At 36.5% G+C, this 21,370-nt stretch overlaps 1 protein-coding gene and 1 pseudogene across 12 annotated transcripts in view; one reads left to right on the forward strand and one right to left on the reverse strand.

Moving 5' to 3' along the window:
* Positions 1 to 21,370, reverse strand: part of RPS6KC1 (ribosomal protein S6 kinase C1) — a 282,130-nt gene that overhangs the window by 207,717 nt on the left and 53,043 nt on the right. For 10 of the 12 annotated variants that reach the window (XR_008960506.1, XR_008960505.1, XR_008960504.1 and 7 more), the window contains one exon: positions 12,960 to 13,322. The exons of the other annotated variants lie outside the window; for them this stretch is intronic. Coding sequence is in view for 5 of the 10 variants with exons in the window: in XM_057315500.1 (XP_057171483.1) it covers positions 12,960 to 13,322 (363 nt within the window). In the remaining 5 variants the exon portion in view is untranslated. The remainder of the gene's footprint in view (positions 1 to 12,959; positions 13,323 to 21,370) is intronic. 12 annotated transcript variants of the gene reach the window in all.
* LOC113262634 (60S ribosomal protein L37a-like) lies at positions 3,795 to 4,878 on the forward strand (annotated as a pseudogene).

Raw genomic sequence — 21,370 nt, forward strand, 5'->3', positions numbered from 1 at the left:
ATGTTATACACCAATTATATCTCAATAAGAATAATGAAATAAAGTAAAGGAGCAGAGAAAAAAATTAATTTGACCATTTGTATGAAATAAATTCTTTGAAAAATACAACTTACCAATAAGTTGATAAAAGAAGAAATACATACAATTTTAACAGTTGGATATCTATTAAAGAAATTAAACCCAGTATTAAAGCCCTTTCTCTAAAAGTGTTCTCAAATTTGTTAAGTATGATACTGGCATTGTGGATATGGAAAAGAATGACCTTATTTTCTAGAAATGTCTATTACATAAGGGTCAAAGCCTTGTTGTTTATAACTTACTTTTAATTCCATAGACATGTTTGAAACATATGTGTGTGTGAATATAGATAGATAAATAAGACAATAACTACGAAAAATAAAAACATGCACATAAATCTTAGCAACCAAGCCCAGTGATATATAAAAAAGATACATTGCAACCCAGCAGGTTTATTTCAGGAATGCAAAGGTTACTTAACATTCAAAAAAACAGTAAGTGTGGAATCTCAAGTCTGGAGGATAATCATAGCCACCCAATTGCAAATCTCCCCACATAATCTCTCAAAACCAAAAAACAAAACTAATGAAAAAACTGGGGGAGTAAATAAAACCACATATGACCCACACCTTGAGCATTACTAAGAAAAGAATACCAAGACCTTCAGATTATCTGTAAATAGAGAAATAAACCAAATTACAACAGAGCTCCAAGGGCCCCACTATTGCAGGTCCATGAATGTAGAAACCAGAGAAGAAAGAGCTTAAAAACAGAGCCCTGAAAAAAGTATACAGGGTACACAGGACTTAAAGAACAGAAGACAAACAAAAGAAAACATAAACACCCCCAGAAAGAGAAAGTCCAATTAAATACCAAAATACAAAACATAAACTGGGACTTGGTAGTTTGAAAACACAGGGTATAAATATAAAGAAAGACTTGAGTGTGAATGGAACCAAAAGTGAGAGCCTTGGTAAAGAAAGCTTTTCTTCTGGAGAAGAAATAGACCCTATATAGAAACGGGCATGATGTAACAGCAAAGGGAAGCTGGGAATAATGGAAATGAGAGGAGAAAGGTAAGGAGCCTATAAAAACAAAAGAGAAACACCAACCACTCCGCCATCCTCATCCATAAAAGAAAGTGCACAGGAGAGGGGTGAATGGACAGAAGAGGACATAAACTGGAACCATACCCACACAAAAAGTAAAACTAGAAAAAGGCAGCTCTCATGCAATCAGTGCTATTAGAGATCAAGACAGCAAACACCTCTGGAGAGGTAGTAATTGGAAAAGAACAGAAGGAAGCTTCAAAAGTGCTAGTCGAGTTCTATTTGTTAATCCGGATACCAGTAACGTAAGTGTGTTCCATGTGTGAAAATATATCAATCTATATACTTACAATATGTACTTTTCTGTATATTCAATTCAAAGTAAAAAAAAAAAAAATAGATGTGCTTGTTCCCTACAGAATCTAAGAAACATATATGAAAAAACATATAAACAACCATGGCAGGGGGAGAAAGCATATGAGGGATAAGTGTGGGGTTAGGAAGGGTAAGGGGAGGATGACATTTTAATTTTGTTTTGTTTCTGCCTAATAACCCTTTCCCATTTTGGTCCACTCCCCTCACATTCTATCGCTATGTTGTTCAGTTCATGTGGTTCATTAGGGATAGTTCTGCCCACCTTTGAAGGGATGAGTAAATACCCTATACCTAATTAGGTTATTCCTCGCTAAGAAAAACAAGATGAAGGCATGTGACCCATGCTTTTACAGGAGCTAGGGGGAAAACACCCTCTTCCTCTAGAACTCAGAGGAAAAAGCCTCTGTAAACCTATAGCTGCTGGGGGTTATCTTTCACACCACCTGGAAATAAATGTAAATCAGAGAAAGGGGACTGAAAGTACCGGCCAAGTATAAAGATAAGCAAACAGGCATAGAAACCACGTGACACTTCTAACACCTGAATCTAGCCATATGTAACTACTCATTTATGTGGGCTAAAACACTTTCTATGTGAGCTTCTTTGAGTTGGTTTTGTTAGCCTGTAACTGAAAGAATCCAGTATAACACAAAACTTGAAAGGACTGATCTGAGTAGAGGATAATTTAAAAAGCAACTCTCTCTTCATTTGTGAACATCACAGCTAGAGAATCGAAAGTCTTCTCTTAGTCCATTCTGGCTGCAAGAACAGAATACCATGGAACTTAGAAATTTATCTCTCACAGTTCTAGGGGCTCAAAGGCCAAGAGCAAGACTCCAACAGATCTGCTATCTGGTGCTGGCTTCCTCACGGATGGCTGTTCTCACTGTGCCCTCACATGGTGAAAGGAACAAAGGAGCTCTCTGAGGTCTCTAATGGGCCCTAATCCCATTCATGAGGGCAGAACCCTCAAGGCCTAATCATCTCCCAAAGGCCTCTCCTCCAAACACCATCACACTAGGGATTAGGTTTCCATATGAATTTTGGGAAGACACATTCAGTCTATAGTATCTTCTCCCTGAACCTATGAAATAGTTTCTTCTGAGAGCACTGCATTTAGTACCTCCTTTTTCCTGTTACAGACACTTCCTAGATACTGAAAGAAAGAAAGAAAGAAAGAAAGAAAGAAAGAAAGAAAGAAAGAAAGAAAGAAAGAAAGAGAAAGAGAAAGAAAAGAAAAGAAAAGAAAAGAAAAGAAAGAGAAAGAAAGAGAAAGAAACAGGGTAATGATGGGGACAGGAAAACAGAATAGGTGACATATAATTACTCTCAAATGTCTATTTTTAAAATCTGAGTTTTACTGTTTTAAAATGCTTTCTTCTAGCCCGTTTCAAAACAGTTAAGATCTAAAAATTCCTCAACTAAAGCAATTTATTGAATTACAATTTACTGAATTATAGTGACGAGCACAGGTTTTATTTTAAAACAGAAAAGGCAGGGCACCTGGGTCGCTCAGTTGGTTAAGCGTCTGCCTTCAGCTCAGGTCATGATCCCAGGGTCCTGGGATCGAGCCCTGCATCAGACTCCCTGCTCAATGGGGTGTCTGCTTCTCCCACTCACTCTCCCTCTGTGCTCGCTCTCTCTCTCTCTCTCAAATAAACAAATAAAATCTTTAAAACAGAAATGGCAGTGGAAAACTTTCATTAAAAAAATTCTGAATTTGTTTAGTACTGCTCTTTGAAAAGTAAAATGGCAATTTACAGATTAAGATGGACAAGCGGGTTCACACTTCAATGAGCAGCCTATCTTTTCCAACTATATTACAGTGATGAACCTAATATTCAAGAGATAACTAAAAGCACAATTAGGTTTAAATATAAGACAAATATCTCTGTGGCATGTGGGATTTATTCCAGGAATGCAAAGGTGGTTTAATGTAAAGAAAACCAATGTAATATATTAATAGAATAAAGGGGGAAAAAAACACATGATCATCTCAACTGAAGCAGAAAAAGCATTTAACAGAATCTAACACTCTTTCATAATAAAACCATCCAGAATACTAGGAGTATAAGGGAACTTCTTCAACATGATACAGGGCACCTATGAAAAACTAATAACTAACACTGTATCATACTCAACGGAGGGGCACTTGGGTGGCTCAGATGGTTGGTTAACCATCAGACTCTTGGTTTAAGCTCAGGTCATGATCTCAGGATCATGAGATGGAGCTCTGCACTCGGTGGGGAGTTTGCTTGAGATTCTCTCTCCCTCTACGTATCCTACTGCCCTTCCCCCCACTCACACTCTTTCTCTCTCAAATAAATTCTTTAAAAAAATATATCATACTCAATGACAAAAGATGGCAAGCTTTCCCCCAAACTCCAGAACGAGCCAAGATGCCTCGTCTCCTTTGCAGAGATGAGTAAGTAACCTCTACCAAATTAGGTTATTCCTTAGCTAGAAAAACATGGTGAAGGCATGTGACCAATTCTTTTACTGAAGCTACTGAACATTTCACTGGAAGTCCAAACCACAGTATTAGGCAAGAAGAAGAGATAAAAAGGCATCCAACTTGAAAAGGAACAAGACTACGTCTATTTACAGAGAACATAATCTTATAGAAATCTCAAAGAATCCACCAAAAAACTACTACAGCTAATAAACGAATTCAGCAAGTTGCCACATACAAGATAAAAACACAAAAATTAGTGTGTTTACATACTAGGAATGAACAATCCAAAAAGAAAATTAATGAAACAATTCTAATTACAATAATGTTCAAAAGAATAAATACCTAGGAACAGATTTAACCAAGGAGGTGAAAGGCATACACTGAAAATTACAAAACACCGCTGAAAGAAATTAAAGATCTAAATAGATGGAAAGACATCCTGTGTTCATGGATTAGATGACATTTTTAAGATGGCAATACTCCCCAAATTTATTTACAGATCTAATGCAATCCCTACCAAAATTCCAACAGCCTTTTGGGGAGAAACAGAAAAACTGATTTTCTAAAAGGAAAAAGAAAAACAATAAAAAAATAAATAAAACATCAACTATAACACTTTTTTAAAAGGTGATTTTTTCAGCTCTCCCTGGGCACAGACGTACTTTGCAGCGACATGGCTACGCGCCAAGAAGGTTGGAATCTTGGGTAAATACGGGACCTGTTATGGTGACTCCTTCAGGATAATGGCGAAGAAGACTGAAATAAGCCAGCATGCCAACCAAGTGCACTTGCTCTTTCTGTGACAAAACCAAGATGAAACGACGAGCTGTGGGGCTCTGGCATTGTGGCTCTTGTGTGAAAACTGTCGCCAGTGGTGCCTGGACCTACAGCACCACTTCTGCCATCACAGCAAAGTCTGCCATCAGAAGACTGAAGGAGTTGAAAGACCAGCAGAAGCTCCACCATTTGAAACACTGCTAGCCTACAACAAATGGGTTAACTTATGTAACAAAACTACTTTGGCTTGTTGTTAAATTTATTAGCTAGATCTTTCGATTTTTGTTGCATTAATTTTACTTTCTCAAAAGACAGAAATTAAAAGTCCTTCTAATTTTCATTGAAAAAAATAAATAAAAGGTGATTTTTAATTTATATAGAGTTGGAAGGGGACCCAAAAAAATCAAAATAATATTGAAAAAGAACAAACTGCTCAAAGAAGATCATAAGTCGAAACAGCTAGAAGCTAATGCATTAGAAGACAATATGATTATACCACCACTGCCTATTAAAATTACAGATTTTGGGAGCACCTGGGTGGCTCAGTTGGTTGAGTGTCTGCCATCAGCTCAGGTCATGATCCCGGAGTACAGGATGAAGCCCCACATTGAGCTTCCTGCTCAGCAGGGAATCTGCTTCTCCTTCTGTCCCTCCCCCTACTCATGCTCTCTCTCTTTTGCTCTCTCTCTCTCTCCAAATAAATAAAATCTTTAAAAAAAAATAAATAAACTGAAATTACAGCTTTTGGTGTTGTTAGACTTACACTATACCATACTTCATAGTGAAGTGGGCAATCCCAAAGGAAGTGGGCTAGACAATATTTTCATATTATCTTCAGAGTTAACAAACAATAAACAAGTCAAATTTTTATTTTTAAAGTTATACATTTTCACTTCTGAAATTCAGCAATAAGAAACCACGTGACTGCCTTCCCTTTATCAAACATAAATTTACTACTATACTTCTCATATATCCATCCATTCTAAATCAAACAAGTATGTACTTGGGTTTCTTAATAATTGAGTCACTTTTTTTTTTTTTAAAGATTTTATTTATTTATTCGACAGAGAGAGACAGCCAGCGAGAGAGGGAACACAAGCAGGGGGAGTGGGAGAGGAAGAAGCAGGCTCACAGCAGAGGAGCCTGATGCGGCGCTCGATCCCGGAACGCCGGGATCACGCCCTGAGCCGAAGGCAGGCGCTTAACCGCTGTGCCACCCAGGCGCCCCTATAATTGAGTCACTTTTATTCAAAGCAATAAATCAATGACTCAAATTGCCTTTTACAATACTTGAGCATATATCATTATGAATGCACAGAGACTAACCATATTCATAGAGTCTGGACACGTTCTAAAACCAACCCTACAATTCTAAGCTACTCTAAGTGACTCAAAGGAAACCTAGAAATACAGTTGGGTTTGTAGTCTCCCCAGGAATTCGATTCGTCATTGTGGGAAGGGGAAAGAGAATAGTCAACACCCAGTAAGAGACCCAGAATGATGCAATACCTCAACACACAAGGTCACAGTTTTTTAAATAAGTCTGGACATCTCTTAGCACACATATGACCAGGGATGGCATAAACTAAGAAAAATGGCTTTGTATTGTTTATGATACCATTTACTGGGATGAAAATTGCAGAAGATTGTCTGCATCTCTTAGCTGAGTAGTAACATCAGAAATAGTCCCATTGGTCTTAAAAATATCATCAAGATGATCAAAGAAAACTTAGATATCAACAACATCCAGGAATGCTTTTCAAGGTGAGATTTATAATGTACGCACAAGATTTAAACAGAAACAGAGAGAGGAGGTCATCACTCAATTCTATATTTTTATTTAAAAACCATTCTATATTCACTATCACAATACCTAGTACATACTACTAACCGAAGCTTGTTGAAAGCTCAACTGGATGGATAGATGGCTGAATGAGCAAATAAACAAAAGGAAGGAAAAAGAACAAATAACAAAATAGAGTTTAAAAATATTTTATATTCTCTGAAGACTTGTAATCTTCTCCATTTTAAAAAGCTACTCTAATTAGGGAAGAAATGTATGAGAAATAACATGGCACAGTGAAAACAAGACAAGACCTGAACTCAGAAAGACCGAGATTTAAATCTTAGATGAAACTCTTAGTGGCTTGTATTGTGGAACAAATTGCTTACTTCACACAAGTCTTAGTTTTCTCTACCTATAAAATGGGGATTACAGTATCTACCTTACAAAGACAATAAACCAGCAATTTTGGCACCTAGAACAAACTAAACAAAACCAGTTCTCCAATCAACTCTGTAATTCATAATGCAGCCCACAGATGGGTGTTACTAACAATGCTCGCCATCTGGTAGCTTCCTGTTTTAAATAATTATTCTTGCTAACTAGGTGCCAAGCTTCTAGAATCATTACATTAAATGTTTGCACCCTCTAAATTCTGGTGTCCTTAGACAAAGCCCAGTATGACCAGCCATAGCTCAGATTATAGGTTTGTTCTGAGGGTTAAAATAAAGTTAAGAAAAACCCCTTGTACAGTGACAGGCATAATAGACAATAAATCCTGGTTACTTAAGTATTTTACTAATACCTTTATGTCATCCATTTGCCACTCTACATTCTCACTATTATTCTAATAAACCCACACTGAGAATATAGATTAATCATATCAGGCCACTGCAGAAATATATAAACAAGACAGAAGTGAAGGATATGTATTCAAAAATTCCAGCTGATTCCTTCAATCTTGGTTTTTGGATTTTCTATCTTAAACACATAAAGACTTGATGACTTAGAAGAGTAGACAGTACCTTAACTTCAAGAGCCATTCCTAGATTGAAGAAATAGGTGGAAGTGTCAGGTTCAAAAGGAAAATTCAAAGTTACCACTATCAGGGTATGCTTCTTCTCTGTTGGATGGGCAAAGAGAACTGCTGCTATTGTGTTCTGCCTCTAGTCTCAGCTGTGCAAACACCAATTAAGTAAGAAAAACATCAAGCCATCTTTATCAGATCTACAAATAACGCAGATAAACTCCTTTAGGATGAATAGTTTAGTTAGAATGAATAGTTAGTATTTAGAGTAACAAAATTTGCCAAATGGTAAGAACCCTGTATAAAGCACTCCTACTTAGCTCTGGAAAATAATTTTCTCTGGATTATCAGATAACCAGAAATAATGATTTTATTATAAAGCATTATCAAACCAAACCAAGGTCACAGATAACAATTCTATTTTCTTTTTTTCCCACAGGCAACCATTCTTATAGCAAGAGTTACATTAAAATGATGCAGAGGTATTACTGGTTATAGTGATGTTTCAGTTACAGCTTTACTACACTAAAACAAACTTTCCCTAAGAAAACATCTCTTCTACTCATAAACGTCAAGTCAGCTCACAAGCTAGAGCCCCCAGTTTCCCCACAAATTAAGGAATAAATCCATCATACTCAACATTACACTCAACAGTAATGAGCTGAAAGCTTTTCCTCTAGGATCAGGAACAAGACAATGATGCCCATTCTTACCACTTGATTCAACATAGTACTAGAAGTCCTTGTCAGAGCAATCAGACAAGAAAAAGAAATAAAAGGCATCCAAATCAGAAACGAAGAAGTAAACAGTCTCTATTTGCAGAGAGCATAATATTATATATAGAAAACCCTAAAGACTCCACCAAAAAACTGTTAGAACAACAGATGAAATCTGTTACAAATCATTAACAAAAGAAATTGAAGACAAAAATAAACGGAAAAATATTACATGCTCATGGACTCAAAGAATTAATATTGTTAAAATGTCCATACTACCCAGTGTAATCTATAAATTCAATGAAATCCCTATCAAAATTTCAATGACATTTTTCACATTAAAAAAAAAATCCTAAAATTTGTATGGAACCATAAAAGACCCCAAATTGCCAAAGCAACCCCCTGAATAAAGAATGAAGCTAAAGGCATCACAGTTCCTGATTTCAAACTATATTACAAAACTACAGTAATCAAAACAGTATGGTATTGGACACATGGATCATTGGGATAAAACAGCACAGAAATAAAACCACACATATACAGTTAATTAATTTATGACAAAGGAACCAAAAATATACACTAGGGAAAGAACAGTCTCTTCAATAAATGGTACTGACAAAAATAAACTACGTGCAAAAAAATAACACAACCCCTATCTCACACACAAAAATTAACTCAAAACGGATTAAAGACCTGAACATAAGATCTGAAACCATAAAATCCTAGGGGAAAAAAAACAGGGCGGTAAGCTTTCCTGGCATGATTTTTTGGATTTGACACCAAAAGCAAAGGCAGCAAAAGCAAAAATAAACAAGTGGAACTACATCGAACTATAAAGGTTCTGCATAGCGAAGGAAACCATCAACAAAATGAAAAGGCCATCTACCAAATGGGAGAAAATATTTGCAAATCACAGATCTGATAAGAGGTTAATATCCAAAATATATAAAGAACGCATAATCTAACATCAAAAAACCCCTAAACGATTTGATTAAAAAATGAGCAAAGGAATTGAAAAGATATGTTCACAAGACATAAAAATGCCAAACAGGTACATGAAAAGGTACTTAACATCACTCATCATCAAGGAACTCCAAATCAAAACCACAACTAGCTATTACCTCACACCTGTTAGAACAACTACCATCAAAAAGATAACAGATAACAAGCGTTGGCCAGGATGCAGAGAAAAGAGAACTCTCATACACTGCTGGTGGAATTGTAAATTGGCACAGCTGCTATAAAACATAGTATGAAGGCTCCTCAAAAAATTAAAAATAGAGGGGCGCCTGGGTAGCGCAGTCATTAAGCGTCTGCCTTTGGCTCAGGGCGTGATCCTGGCGTTCCGGGATCAAGTCCCACATCAGGCTCCTCCGCTGGGAGCCTGCTTCTTCCTCTCTCTCTCCCCTGCTGTGTTCCCTCTCTCACTGGCTGTCTCTCTGTCACATAAATAAATAAAATCTTTAAAAAAAAAAAAAAAATTAAAAATAGAACTACCCTATGATCCAGCAATTCCATTTCTAGGTATACATCTGTAGGAAACAAAAACCTAAGTACCCACTGATGACTGAATGGATAAAGAAAATATGATATATGAGTGTGTCCATACACACACACACACACACACACATGAATATTATTAGGCACAAAAAAGAAGGAAATCCTTCCATCCATGACATGAATAGACCTTGAAGTCATTATGCTAAGTAAAACACATCAGACAGAGAAACAAATGCTAAATGATCTCACTATGTGTAGAATCTAAAAAGAACCAAACTCATAGAAGGGATTGGTGGTTACCAGAGGCAGGGGTAGGGGATGGGTGAAGTGGGTGAAGGCAGTCAAAAGGTATGAACTTCCATTTATAAGATTAATGAGTTCCGTGGACATAATATACAACATGGAGACTATAGTTTAAAAATACTGTATCGGGGCCCCTGGGTGGCCCAGTTGTTAAGCGTCTGCCTTCGGCTCAGGGCGTGATCCCGGTGTTCTGGGATCGAGCCCAACGTCAGGCTCCTCCGCTAGGAGCCTGCTTCTTCCTCTCCCACTCACCCTGCTTGTGTTCCCTCTCTCGCTGGCTGTCTCTGTCAAATAAATAAATAAAATCTTTAAAAAAAAATACTGTATCATATATCTGAAAGTTGATAAAAGAGTAGATCTTAAAAGCTCTCATCACAAGAAAAAAAAAAAGACGTAATTATGTGAGGGGAAGGATGTTAACTAAACTTACTATGGTAATCATTTCACAATATATACATGTTATCAAATCATGTTGTACCTTTAATACAATGTTATATGTCAATTATATCTCAATAAAACTGGGGGGAAATTTTTTTAAACCAATAATGTCCATACATCTGTTAGGTGGTGACTGGTACACTTTTAAATACCGACCAAAAGCACTGCCCTGACATTACATTGGACACATAGTCAAAAGCATAACCATAAGGACTAAAACAAAGATTATTTTGCATATTGGTTAAAAATTAGAATTCTGTGATTGTGGTTCCCACAGTTTGTATGAAAAAAATTGATCACATTATGAATAAACAATAAAAGGCTAAAAGCAATGAGTCAAGTATAATTTTTTGGATTTGATGGCACACTGACAACAAAAACCAATCCATGGCAGGAATGGATATTGTCGTTTCAGAAAGAGAGGCATATGTTAAATGGGAAAAATATGTTTAAATGGTAAAATTCCTAGACATAGTGGTCTAGTAGATTTGGTATCAAGTTCTAGTGAGAAATAATTCACCATCATATCACAAAGTAACTAACTAAATGATATTATTCTGTTATTTGCTAATATGCATCCATAATTCTCATTTTGAAGTAAAGATTTTTATTTTTCTGGTGCCATCAAGTGGTAACATTATGAAGTGCTCTAAATTTAAATGCAAATAACTTTTAGACAGAAAAATATCACGCTGATGTATCCATGTCAATTAAACACTAGTGATTTTTTAGCACACAATTATCTAAAAAGAAAAGGAAAAGTATCAGAGCTAAATGCAACTTATCTCGATATTAAATTCCCAACCCAAAATGAGAGTTAAGACAAAAAAGAAAAATGTGTAGATCTTTAAAGACCAGAATGCTCTACTGGCAAACAAAAACCCTAATTGACCATGACACTGCTTGAGAAACAAAAATTTGTATCAAAATAATGTATCAGTCAAACCATGAGAAATGCTCTCTCTGAAACTCCATTAACATGGCAGTAGGGGCGCCTGGGTGGCTCAGTCGTTAAGCGTCTGCCTTCGGCTCAGGGCGTGATCCTGGCATTCTGGATCGAGCCCCACATCGGGCTCCTCCGCTGGGAGCCTGCTTCTTCCTCTCCCACTCCCCCTGCCTGTGTTCCCTCTCTTGCTGGCTGTCTCTCTCTGTCAAATAAATAAATAAAATCTTTAAAAAAAAAAAATGGCAGTAAAATAACTATTTTTAAGGCAAAAGCCCAAAAGGACAAAGAGATTAAGAGAGAAGACTGCAGCAACATTTTACAAGCTAGAGAACAGATGGCTGAGTGGTTATTGACTTGGGAAGCTCAAGGAGGCTGCCTGACATACATGACACCGTAAATCTCTCCAAAAGTTTGGGAACTGGTAACACTGGGTAGCTGTGGAAATCAGAGTAAGGGCTAAAAACAAGAGAATGAGTCAGAATTCTGGTTAAAAAGCACTGATACCACGACACCCACTCCCTCTTCAGTCCATGCAGCCAAGTATTCATCTTATACCACAGTAGAAGACTGAAAGTTCATACTCTAATAAAAAAGAAAACTCTAGACGGGACACCAAGCATAGTGAGGAGGGAAGTGTTACTGCTACAGGAGACTATGGTCATCTGAATGGCACTAACAAGTCAAAGGTCACAGAACAACAGTAAAAATGATTTTCTGGAAAGCAACCAATTGGAAGAAGGTCCTATCAACATTGGATTAATGTGTCCGAAAGTCACATGACTAACTACGGTTATGCTTCACACTCTTTCTATAAGAAAAAGACAAATGACTTAAAAAAAAATCTGAAGCTTAAAAAAAAGTCAAGTCCTACTAACAAACATTCAGAAACATTCAGCTCCCACATCACCCCAGTAATTAGCTGAGAATGTAGGATAACTAACAACAGAAGAGTAGGCAAATCAAGAGCCTTTACGTTTCATATCCTCTCTTCAGGCCAGCACGAGTAAATGCACTAAAGAATCTCGGCAAATACTTCAGAGAGAGGTGAAGGCTGGTGAACACTAGCCATGTCAGAAAAAAGATTATTATTCACACAAGAGACATGGAGATTTCATTTTTGTAAAACTTGTTGGGTTAATTGATCAAAGTAGAGAGTTAAAGCAGCTCTGATACTGCCTTCCATTCATATAATTAAAAGTATATACCCAAATGTAGGTCCTTTTTTTTTTTAAAGAGAGAGAGAGAAAGAGAGAACATATGTGAGCAGAGCTGGCAGGGGAGAGGGAGACAGAGAATCCTAAGCAGGCTTCATGCCCAGCACAAAGCCTAATGCGGGGCTCAATTTCAAGACCCTGAGATCATGACCTGAGCCGAAATCAAGAGTCAAACGCTTAAATGACTGAGCCACATACACAATTCCAAATGCAGGTCATGTAATCTTCAGTAATTTCTCATTTTCAGTCTTGTTTTTACAGAGGATTATATGCAAAGTATATTTATAAATATATACTTTTCTTTGCAGACACCAACATAAAAACATTCCAGAACATATTAATACAGATAAAATTGTACCTTGAACACCCTCTAGGAGTAAATCAACTCCTTTCCTATAAAAATTGGAAGCAGCTTCATAGTCTTCTTCTTCTTCTTTTTTTAAAGCCAGCTTTATTAATTCTCCTGCTTTCTCCAAATAATCTCTCTTGCCAAGCTTGGATTTTAAACTGCCAGGAAAGAGGCTGCGACTTTCCCGTTCTTCTTCTGGTTTGTTCTGTTCGCTGTCAGAAGCAAAAGCCCCTAGTGCTGAAGGATCCGAAGAAAGACTGGGACCGAAAGTTCTAATGGGAGAATTTTGATTGGAAGCCATTCCATCATCTAACTCAGCAAGAGAATCCACATCAACAGTAAGAGATATCAGATCACTGTCGCTGGAGAAACCTAGAAATATGATCACAATAGTAAATAGATATTAAAATAAGAATCAGCCAAAAAGAATACAACTCATGCTGACTATTCATTTGTTCATACTATCCAAGTCGATTAGGAAGGCTGTCATTGCCTGATAGAGATTGGTGCCTAGCAATTTGTTTCTGCTTACTTCATTCATGTCTACGCTCAATGTAACCTCTCGAAGCCAATCTTCTTTGCCTTAATTATCACAGTAAAACTGAAGGCAACTCTTTATCTAGCCTTGCTGTCAAAAAGAAGAGCCTTTACCACAAGATCTTGTAACAACATCATTATGATAAATGGAAAAGAGTAAGAGCTTCAGGATAAGACAAAAACAAGTGCTTGGATCCCAGCTCTTAAAACTTACTATGGGACCAAGAGCGAGTCACTTAATGTTACTTATTATGCAGGACTTTAAATGAGGAACAGAGTTAATGCGTATAAAGCATAATAGACTTATCATTCAATTACAACTATTATAGCAATTATATAATCATTATTTAACTATTATACAATGTACCCTCACAGAGGTGTGCTTTTAGATAATCATCCATATCTGGAAAATGTATGCCATTTAGCTGTGGGTTTTTTTTAAAGGACTAAATTTTTAGAAATCTTTCTTTCAATCTTTTCCACAAGCTTTTAGAGAGAGCTTTGGTCTATATACATCTCTTAGTTTTCTGACAGAAAATGAACAAACAGGTGGTATTGAAATATTCAGCAATGAAAACTCTTTCTCCTATTTCATAGAACTGACTTCATGGTAAATGAGCATAAAGTCTTAGGATCTCCCTTTATATTCTTAAAATAATTGACAGTCTCAAAAATCTTTTGTTTTTATGGATTATACCTATAAATATTTACCAATCTTAATATTTAAATAGACTAAAAATTTTTAATTAAACACTAAAAACCATTATATGTTAACATAATTTTTATTAAAAATAACTATATTCTCAGGGCATCTGGGTGGCTCAGTTGGTTAAGTGTCTGCCTTCAGCTCAGGTCATGATCTCCGGGTCCTGGGATCAAGCCCCATGTCGGGCTCCCTGCTCAGCGAGGAGTTTGCTTCTCTCTCTCCCTCTGCCTCTCCCCCCACCGGCTCATGCACTCTCGCTCTCTTCTCTCCAAAATGAATAAATAAATAAAATCTTTAAAAAAAAAAAAAACTATATTCTCCAAAACAAAAAAGTATTTAGTAAGAGAAGTGATACTGTTTTAAATTTTCACAAATCTTTTTAACAGAAGGTGAGCAGATCTCATATCTGATCCCGCACTCAATCTGTTGTCATGTTATTTTGGTCGAAAGATTTGAGGAAAATCTCACATAGACGTGTAATGAAAATAGAGTGAATATTTTAGTAGCGTTCTCAAATATTTACAGATATTATTTTTTGAAACTACACCAAAACTTGACAAGTGGTAGTTTCTTAAAGCTTAGTTGCCATGTAGAATATAAATTCTTATCAGTGAAATTTCTGTTTCTGTTACATTCAAATCCATTGGTCTGTCTTACACACTGAATGGCTCTTTTATCCATGCCTGGGTTTGTAACATCACACACTGGACATTTTGAAAGTACTGGTTCCCTGAGTTATACAGATCTTGCAAATACTGACAAATTTCATTATTACAATATTCCCCCCAAAATCACATTTGTTATTATCATCATCAATCTCATCAGAATATTCTTTAGACACTAGGAAACTGTCAAGCTCAAAGTAGCAGGTGTGAGTTCTCCAAAATTCAGGCATCTGGCTGGCTCAGTTGGCAGAGCTTGTGACTCTTGATCTCAGGGTCCTGAGTTTGAATCCCATGCTGGGTGTAAAGATTTAAAAAAAACAAAAACAGAAACAAAAAAACAAGTTCTCTAAAATTCAAATTTGGAATTGAAAACTCACATTTTATCATTGGCAACAAATACTGTCAGTCATTTTCCCTAAAGTGTCAGCTCACTTTGTTTGCTTTTGAAAAAATATTTGACAAATACCCAAGTCTGAACGACAGTTTGTCTGTCAATGGTTCTTTCAAGCAAGACCTCGATGTGAGACAGGAATCCATCAAACTCATAGAGGAGAACATAGGCTGCAACCTCTTTGACATTGGCCACAGCAACTTTTTTCATGACACATCTCCAAAGGCAAGAGAAACAAAAGAAAAAATGAACTTGTAGGACTTCATCAAGATAAAAAGCTTCTGCACAGCCAAGGAAACAGTCAAAAAAACTAAGAGGCAGCCCACGGAATGGGAGAAGATATCTGCAAAAGACACTACAGATAAAAGACTGGTATCCAAGATCTACAAAGAACTTCTCAAACTCAATACATGAGAAACAAATAATCAAATCCAAAAATGGGCAGAAGATATGAACAGACACTTTTCCAATGAAGACATACAAATGGCTAACAGACACATGAAAAAATGTTCAAAATCATTAGCCATCAGGGCAATTCAAATCAAAACCACACTAAGATACCACCTTAGCCAGTTAGAATGGCAAAAACTGACAAGGCAAGAAACAACAAATGTTGGAGAGGATGTGGAGAAAGGAGATCCCTCTTACACTGTTGGTGGGAATGCAAGTTGGTACAGCCACTTTGGAAAACAGTGTGGAGGTCCCTTAAAAAGTTAAAAATTGAGCTACCCTATGATCCAGCAATTGCACTACTGGATATTTACCCCAAAGATATAGACGTAGTGAAGAGAAGGGCCATATGCACCCCAATGTTCATAGCAGCATTGTCCACGATAGCTAAATTGTAGAAGGAGCCGAGATGCCCTTCAACAGATGGATTAAGAACATGTGGTCCATATATACAGTGGAATATTACTCAGCCATCAGAAAGAACGATTACCCAACATTTGCAGCAACATGGACGGGACTGGAGGAGATTAAGCTAAGTGAAATAAGTCAAGCAGAGAAAGATAATTATCATATGGTTTCACTCATTTATGGAACATAAGAAATAGCAGGAAGATCAGTAGGAGAAGTAAGGGAAGAATGAAGGGGGGGTAAACAGAAGGGGGAATGAACCATGAGAGACTATGGACTCTGGGAAACAAACTGAGGGCTTCAGAGGGGAGGGGGATGGGGGCCTGGGATAGGCCAGTGATGGGTATTAAGGAGGGCACATATTGCATGGTGCACTGGGTGTTAATACACAAATAATGAATCATGGAACACTACATCAAAAACTAAGGCTATACTGTATGGTGACTAACATAATAAAAAATTATTATTAAAAAAAAAAAAAAGGTTCTTTCAAGCAAAAATGGTGTCCCAAGAGAAAAGCAGCTAGTTCATGGCTCAAACAAGTGCTTTTCCTCAAGACAACCACAGCAGTTCAGTATGCAGAAGTGTTGTATGCATACTTCCATTTAATCACACAGAATATCAAGATGACATGTACCCAAAGGTTGAGATTTGATAAAAATTAATAGTTTTTACTGCTTTACCAAGGGCATTTTAGGCAAAATTAGCATTGGCATTACTGCAAGTACATGCAATGATTCCTATGACAGTCTGTTGTCACTGTCCTGATGGATACTCAGGCCCAGCAGTTTTACCTACCAGTGCTTTTGCATCATTAGTGCAAATGTCAACACAATGAAAAAGGCAAATAATTCCCTAGACTATTATAAAAAATAGTTTCTGCCTTGCAGAACCCCTTAAAAGATCTCCGGAATACCCAGGTGTCTTCAGACCATACTTTGAGAGCCACTGATCTATATCATTCAATAAGCAGGACAATAAAGCTACGTAAAAATTAAGTTTGGGAACAACTATGGGACCTGTATTACCACTGAATATTGACTTTCAAGTTTCTCAGGAAAGAAAATATATTGAAAAGAAAATTATTTCCTCAGGATCATATATAAAGCCAAACTTAAAGGTGGGTTAGACGATACAATTCTAGATCAGGGATCAGCAAACTTTTCTTCTAAGGGCTAGAGAGTGAGTATTTCAGGCTTTGTAGACCATATGATCTATGTCACAACTAATCAACTCTGCTATTGTAGTACAAAAGCAGCCACAGATAATATGTAAATTACTAAGTATGGCTGTATTCCAGTAACACTTTATTTATGGATGCTGAAATTTGAATTCCATATAATTTTCACATGCCACAAAATAATATTCTTTTGAATTCTGTCAACCATTTTAAAATGTAAAAACCATTCTTAGCTAGTAGGTCATATAAAAACAGGTGGCAGGTCGGATTTGGCCCACAGGCCATAGTTTGTCAACCCTTTTTATACACTCAAATTGCTTACTTTATATCAAATAAAATAAGTTAGGGTAAAAACATGTTACTGGCAGCTAAGCTCAAATTTCAATTCAGCTCCAGACACTACTTTGGCACCCTGTCAACATATCCTGTTTTCAGGGGTTTTTCGCAAATCCTTAGAATGCCCATAAAGAACTCATTTTGCTCCCTAAAAGCAAAAGACTTCGTTAAATCCACAATCTGAGATGAGAGTCACTGGACCTAGTGGAAATCTTTTCAATCTCTGACATTTCAACTGTACAGACAGCACTTCAAAATCAAAATCTTTTATAGCAGTCTACAAAATTATTTATCCACTGTTCTGAGAAATATACAAACTTTATAAGAGATTTTTTTTTTAATGATCTAAAAATATTTTATATATTTCAACGCACATTTATTTCCTTAACTGGGGGCTTTATATAACCTGGTCCATTTATATTCATAAACAAATAGTCAAAGTTTAAAAAACAAGTTCTGGTTTATACAGCTAATCATAAAAGAAAGGAAATGCTGTTACAGATCTTTTGTCTGCTCTCTGGTGTCTTGTCACTATAACCTTCACATCATCTATCACATTGTACTGTTTCATGTTTTGCCTGATTTTCCTTTCTAACAAGAACAATAATACCAAAGGGCAAAGGGGTAAAATTATGTGTACTCAGTTTCTTGGCTTTTGACCACAAAAATCTGGTGACATAAGTCTTATTTCCTCTCTTACCTTTCCAATCATATTTTCTTAGCAAAGGAAATCATGATTAAATAAAACTAGATCAGAAGAGTAAGACCATCAAAATACCTAGGAAGAAAGTCAGATAACGAAACAAACTAATAAATAATAATATTCAAATTGTTTCCTTTTCAAATTCTACCTAATTCTAAATGAAGAATCTTTCAAAGTGAGCAAACAAAGAAAAACAAGCAAGTTAGGATGAGGAATTTTTCTAGTCCAACTAGGAGAAGCAAAGGGAAGCAAAAAGACTTCTGATTTAAACTTTTTGGAGGACAATTTGGCAATACATACTAAATGCAAAAAATGCTTATATCTTTGACCCAGAAATTCAGCAATTTATATCAAAAACAATCAGAGATATGATAAAAGATCTATACATGAGAATATCCATCACAAAAATTAGTGAAAATTTGGAAATAACAAATTCCAAACAATAGGAGATTATGGTACATCCCTTTGAGAAAATGTTATACAGCTATTAAAAATTATGTTATAGAAGAATGCTTAATGCTAAAGTGTTCATTATTATGCAAAAACGACAAACTGTAAAGCAGTACATACATATACTATAATTTTAATTTTAAAACAAAAACACAGGAAAAAAGACTAGAGAAGTGTATTAAACATTAACAGTAATTTTCCCTATACGGTGGGATTACAGGTGACTCTTAACCACATTCCTTTACGTGGATGACAAGCTCTTAAGCCTCAGTATCTGAAGGATATAAAAGGAGATACAGCGAGGGCTAAAACGGGGAATTTATTTGTGAATAAATCTATGTTACACAGACATAATTTATGAAATATAGACCCAAATGAATCATCCAGCAGCCAGTGCCAAGAATTCCTAACTTAAGAGAGAAGGCAGAAGTGATTATAGACAGATCTGTTTGAAGCGGACTAACCCTTGACACTTCTTCCTTGCCTGTCTTCTTCCTTTAATTCTCCTCTTACGATTCACCCTACCAGATCTGAAAAGCCTAACTCTATCATATCGCAATCATACACTGCAACGAATCGTCTTCTAGTATTCTCTGAAATCTTTCCCTTCTGCATTTAAGCTATTTCTAAATCCCCTTCTTCTCAATGAAGTATTTCCCAACCAACTCGAGAACACTTCCCTTTCACCACCACAGCAAAGAACCATTTACTTACACACGCACATGCACACACACACTCAGTACCTAGTTTGTTCACCTTATATCCTTAACATATCTACTTAATAAAGTGCTTGCTCAACTCCTTGAAATCACGGTCCTGTCATTCAACCTGTTTTACACAAAGCTCCATATAAATAGCACATGAAGTGGAAACTAGCTTCCTAAAACCCAGAAAGAAAGTTAATAAGATATACAGAGCAGCCAACAAGCAAGAGGTTCTCAGGGTGAGTAGGAAGAACATTGTGGATAAGGCAGGGCAACAATTGACAAGTCAGAGACTCTTTGTCAAAAGTTAAACCAACCTGAAGTCAATCCATGTTTAAAGGGGCCCTCTGGAGCCATCATGAGAGTAAAAGGTACATGCTTCACCAACACCATCAAGACAAAAACCTCAGCCTTTTGGGGAAGAGATGGGAGGGGGAAGAGTCAAAGGTTCTATGAAAGCGTTCTGCCTCCAGGTTCATATCACAGAGATTCAAGTCTCAGGGCTATTAGAGGGCCCCAGGTGACCGGTTAAAAAGCAGCTACAGACATGAGGGGTTTCTATAGCATCCCAGTTCACCTACCTACCCTCACCTTCTGTGCTTTGAACTGCTCAGAGTAGGGCAGTCTAGTGAAATCTGTCTAGGACACCACCTCTGAAAGACAGGCACCAGGGGAAAAGGTGGAGTTGCTATAGAATAAATCTTTATACTATAAACTATCAGAAATCTGTATTTGAAGACCATCTGCAAAAAGAGATCAGTTTCCTTTAGAACAACAGGTGGTCTCTCATGGTCAACTATATATAAAATACATGGCCTCATTATTATTAGCTGATAGCTTTCACTGAGCACTGAGGTTCAGTCAACGAAAGGGAATTTCTACTTTTCCTAGTAGCAATGACTCATGCTTCACACACAAAGCAAAATATCTAGGCAGCAGAACAAAGGTCACCCTGAGATAGAAGACATACGTGTCAATCCCCATTAAGAAACAAGCCCTTATTAATATGATTTTAGGCAAATACCTAAATCTAAAACTTGATGCTAATGAAGATTCCTGTACTTGATTACCAACTTATCATTTAGAAAGAGCTACTGTTACGAAAAAGTACCATTCCTGTGATGTTTCACATTTTTATAATGTCCTGGGGACAAGTCTTTGCTTCACCCTTGAAATTTTATGAAAAGAGCACCAGTATATTTACTGCATATTTGGTGAAAAAGAGAGTAACCTCAGAAAACAACACATCAATTAAAATTACAACCCTAATACTGTTATCTTATCATGAACAACAAAGATCTATGAGTTGGCTTTCCTTTCTACCTAATGAACTTTTTTTATGTTGCTACTCTCCATAATCTTCTCTGCAAATCAAACCTGCTACCAGCACACAAGTAGCTCGCGCTGAGCTCTCTATACCAAATATGTATTCTCACTGCATCCTTCTCCATAAAATTAAATCTCTTCTTTCAAAATATACTTCTATAATTGCTGCTGACTACCTAGAATGCCTGGACTGCCTTAGGCACACGGCTTTACTTCTCTGAAGTTCCAATTTTTTAATTGTGGAATAAGGGATTTATGTATAACATTCTTAATGTTCCTTCTACTCTAAAACACTTCCCATGACATATCATGAATTTCTTTTTTACTTTCCCCACCCAACCCCTAAACTCCTAATAGCTAACATTATCCTCAATAGCCCTAGGGTTTTTAAGAGTCAATATTTATAATTTGTATCATTTGTTTTACATGCACACATAACAATGACACGTTCTCATTTTTTTCTTGAGAATAATGATCCATTCTCTTTTCCCTATTTATTTTAAACTCCCTCATGAAAGAAGATTCAACTAATAAAGGACAATGAATAACATTAAGTAGATAAGC

Source organism: Ursus arctos, unplaced genomic scaffold (genome assembly GCF_023065955.2).
Source record: "Ursus arctos isolate Adak ecotype North America unplaced genomic scaffold, UrsArc2.0 scaffold_2, whole genome shotgun sequence".
Lineage (NCBI taxonomy): Eukaryota > Metazoa > Chordata > Mammalia > Carnivora > Ursidae > Ursus > Ursus arctos.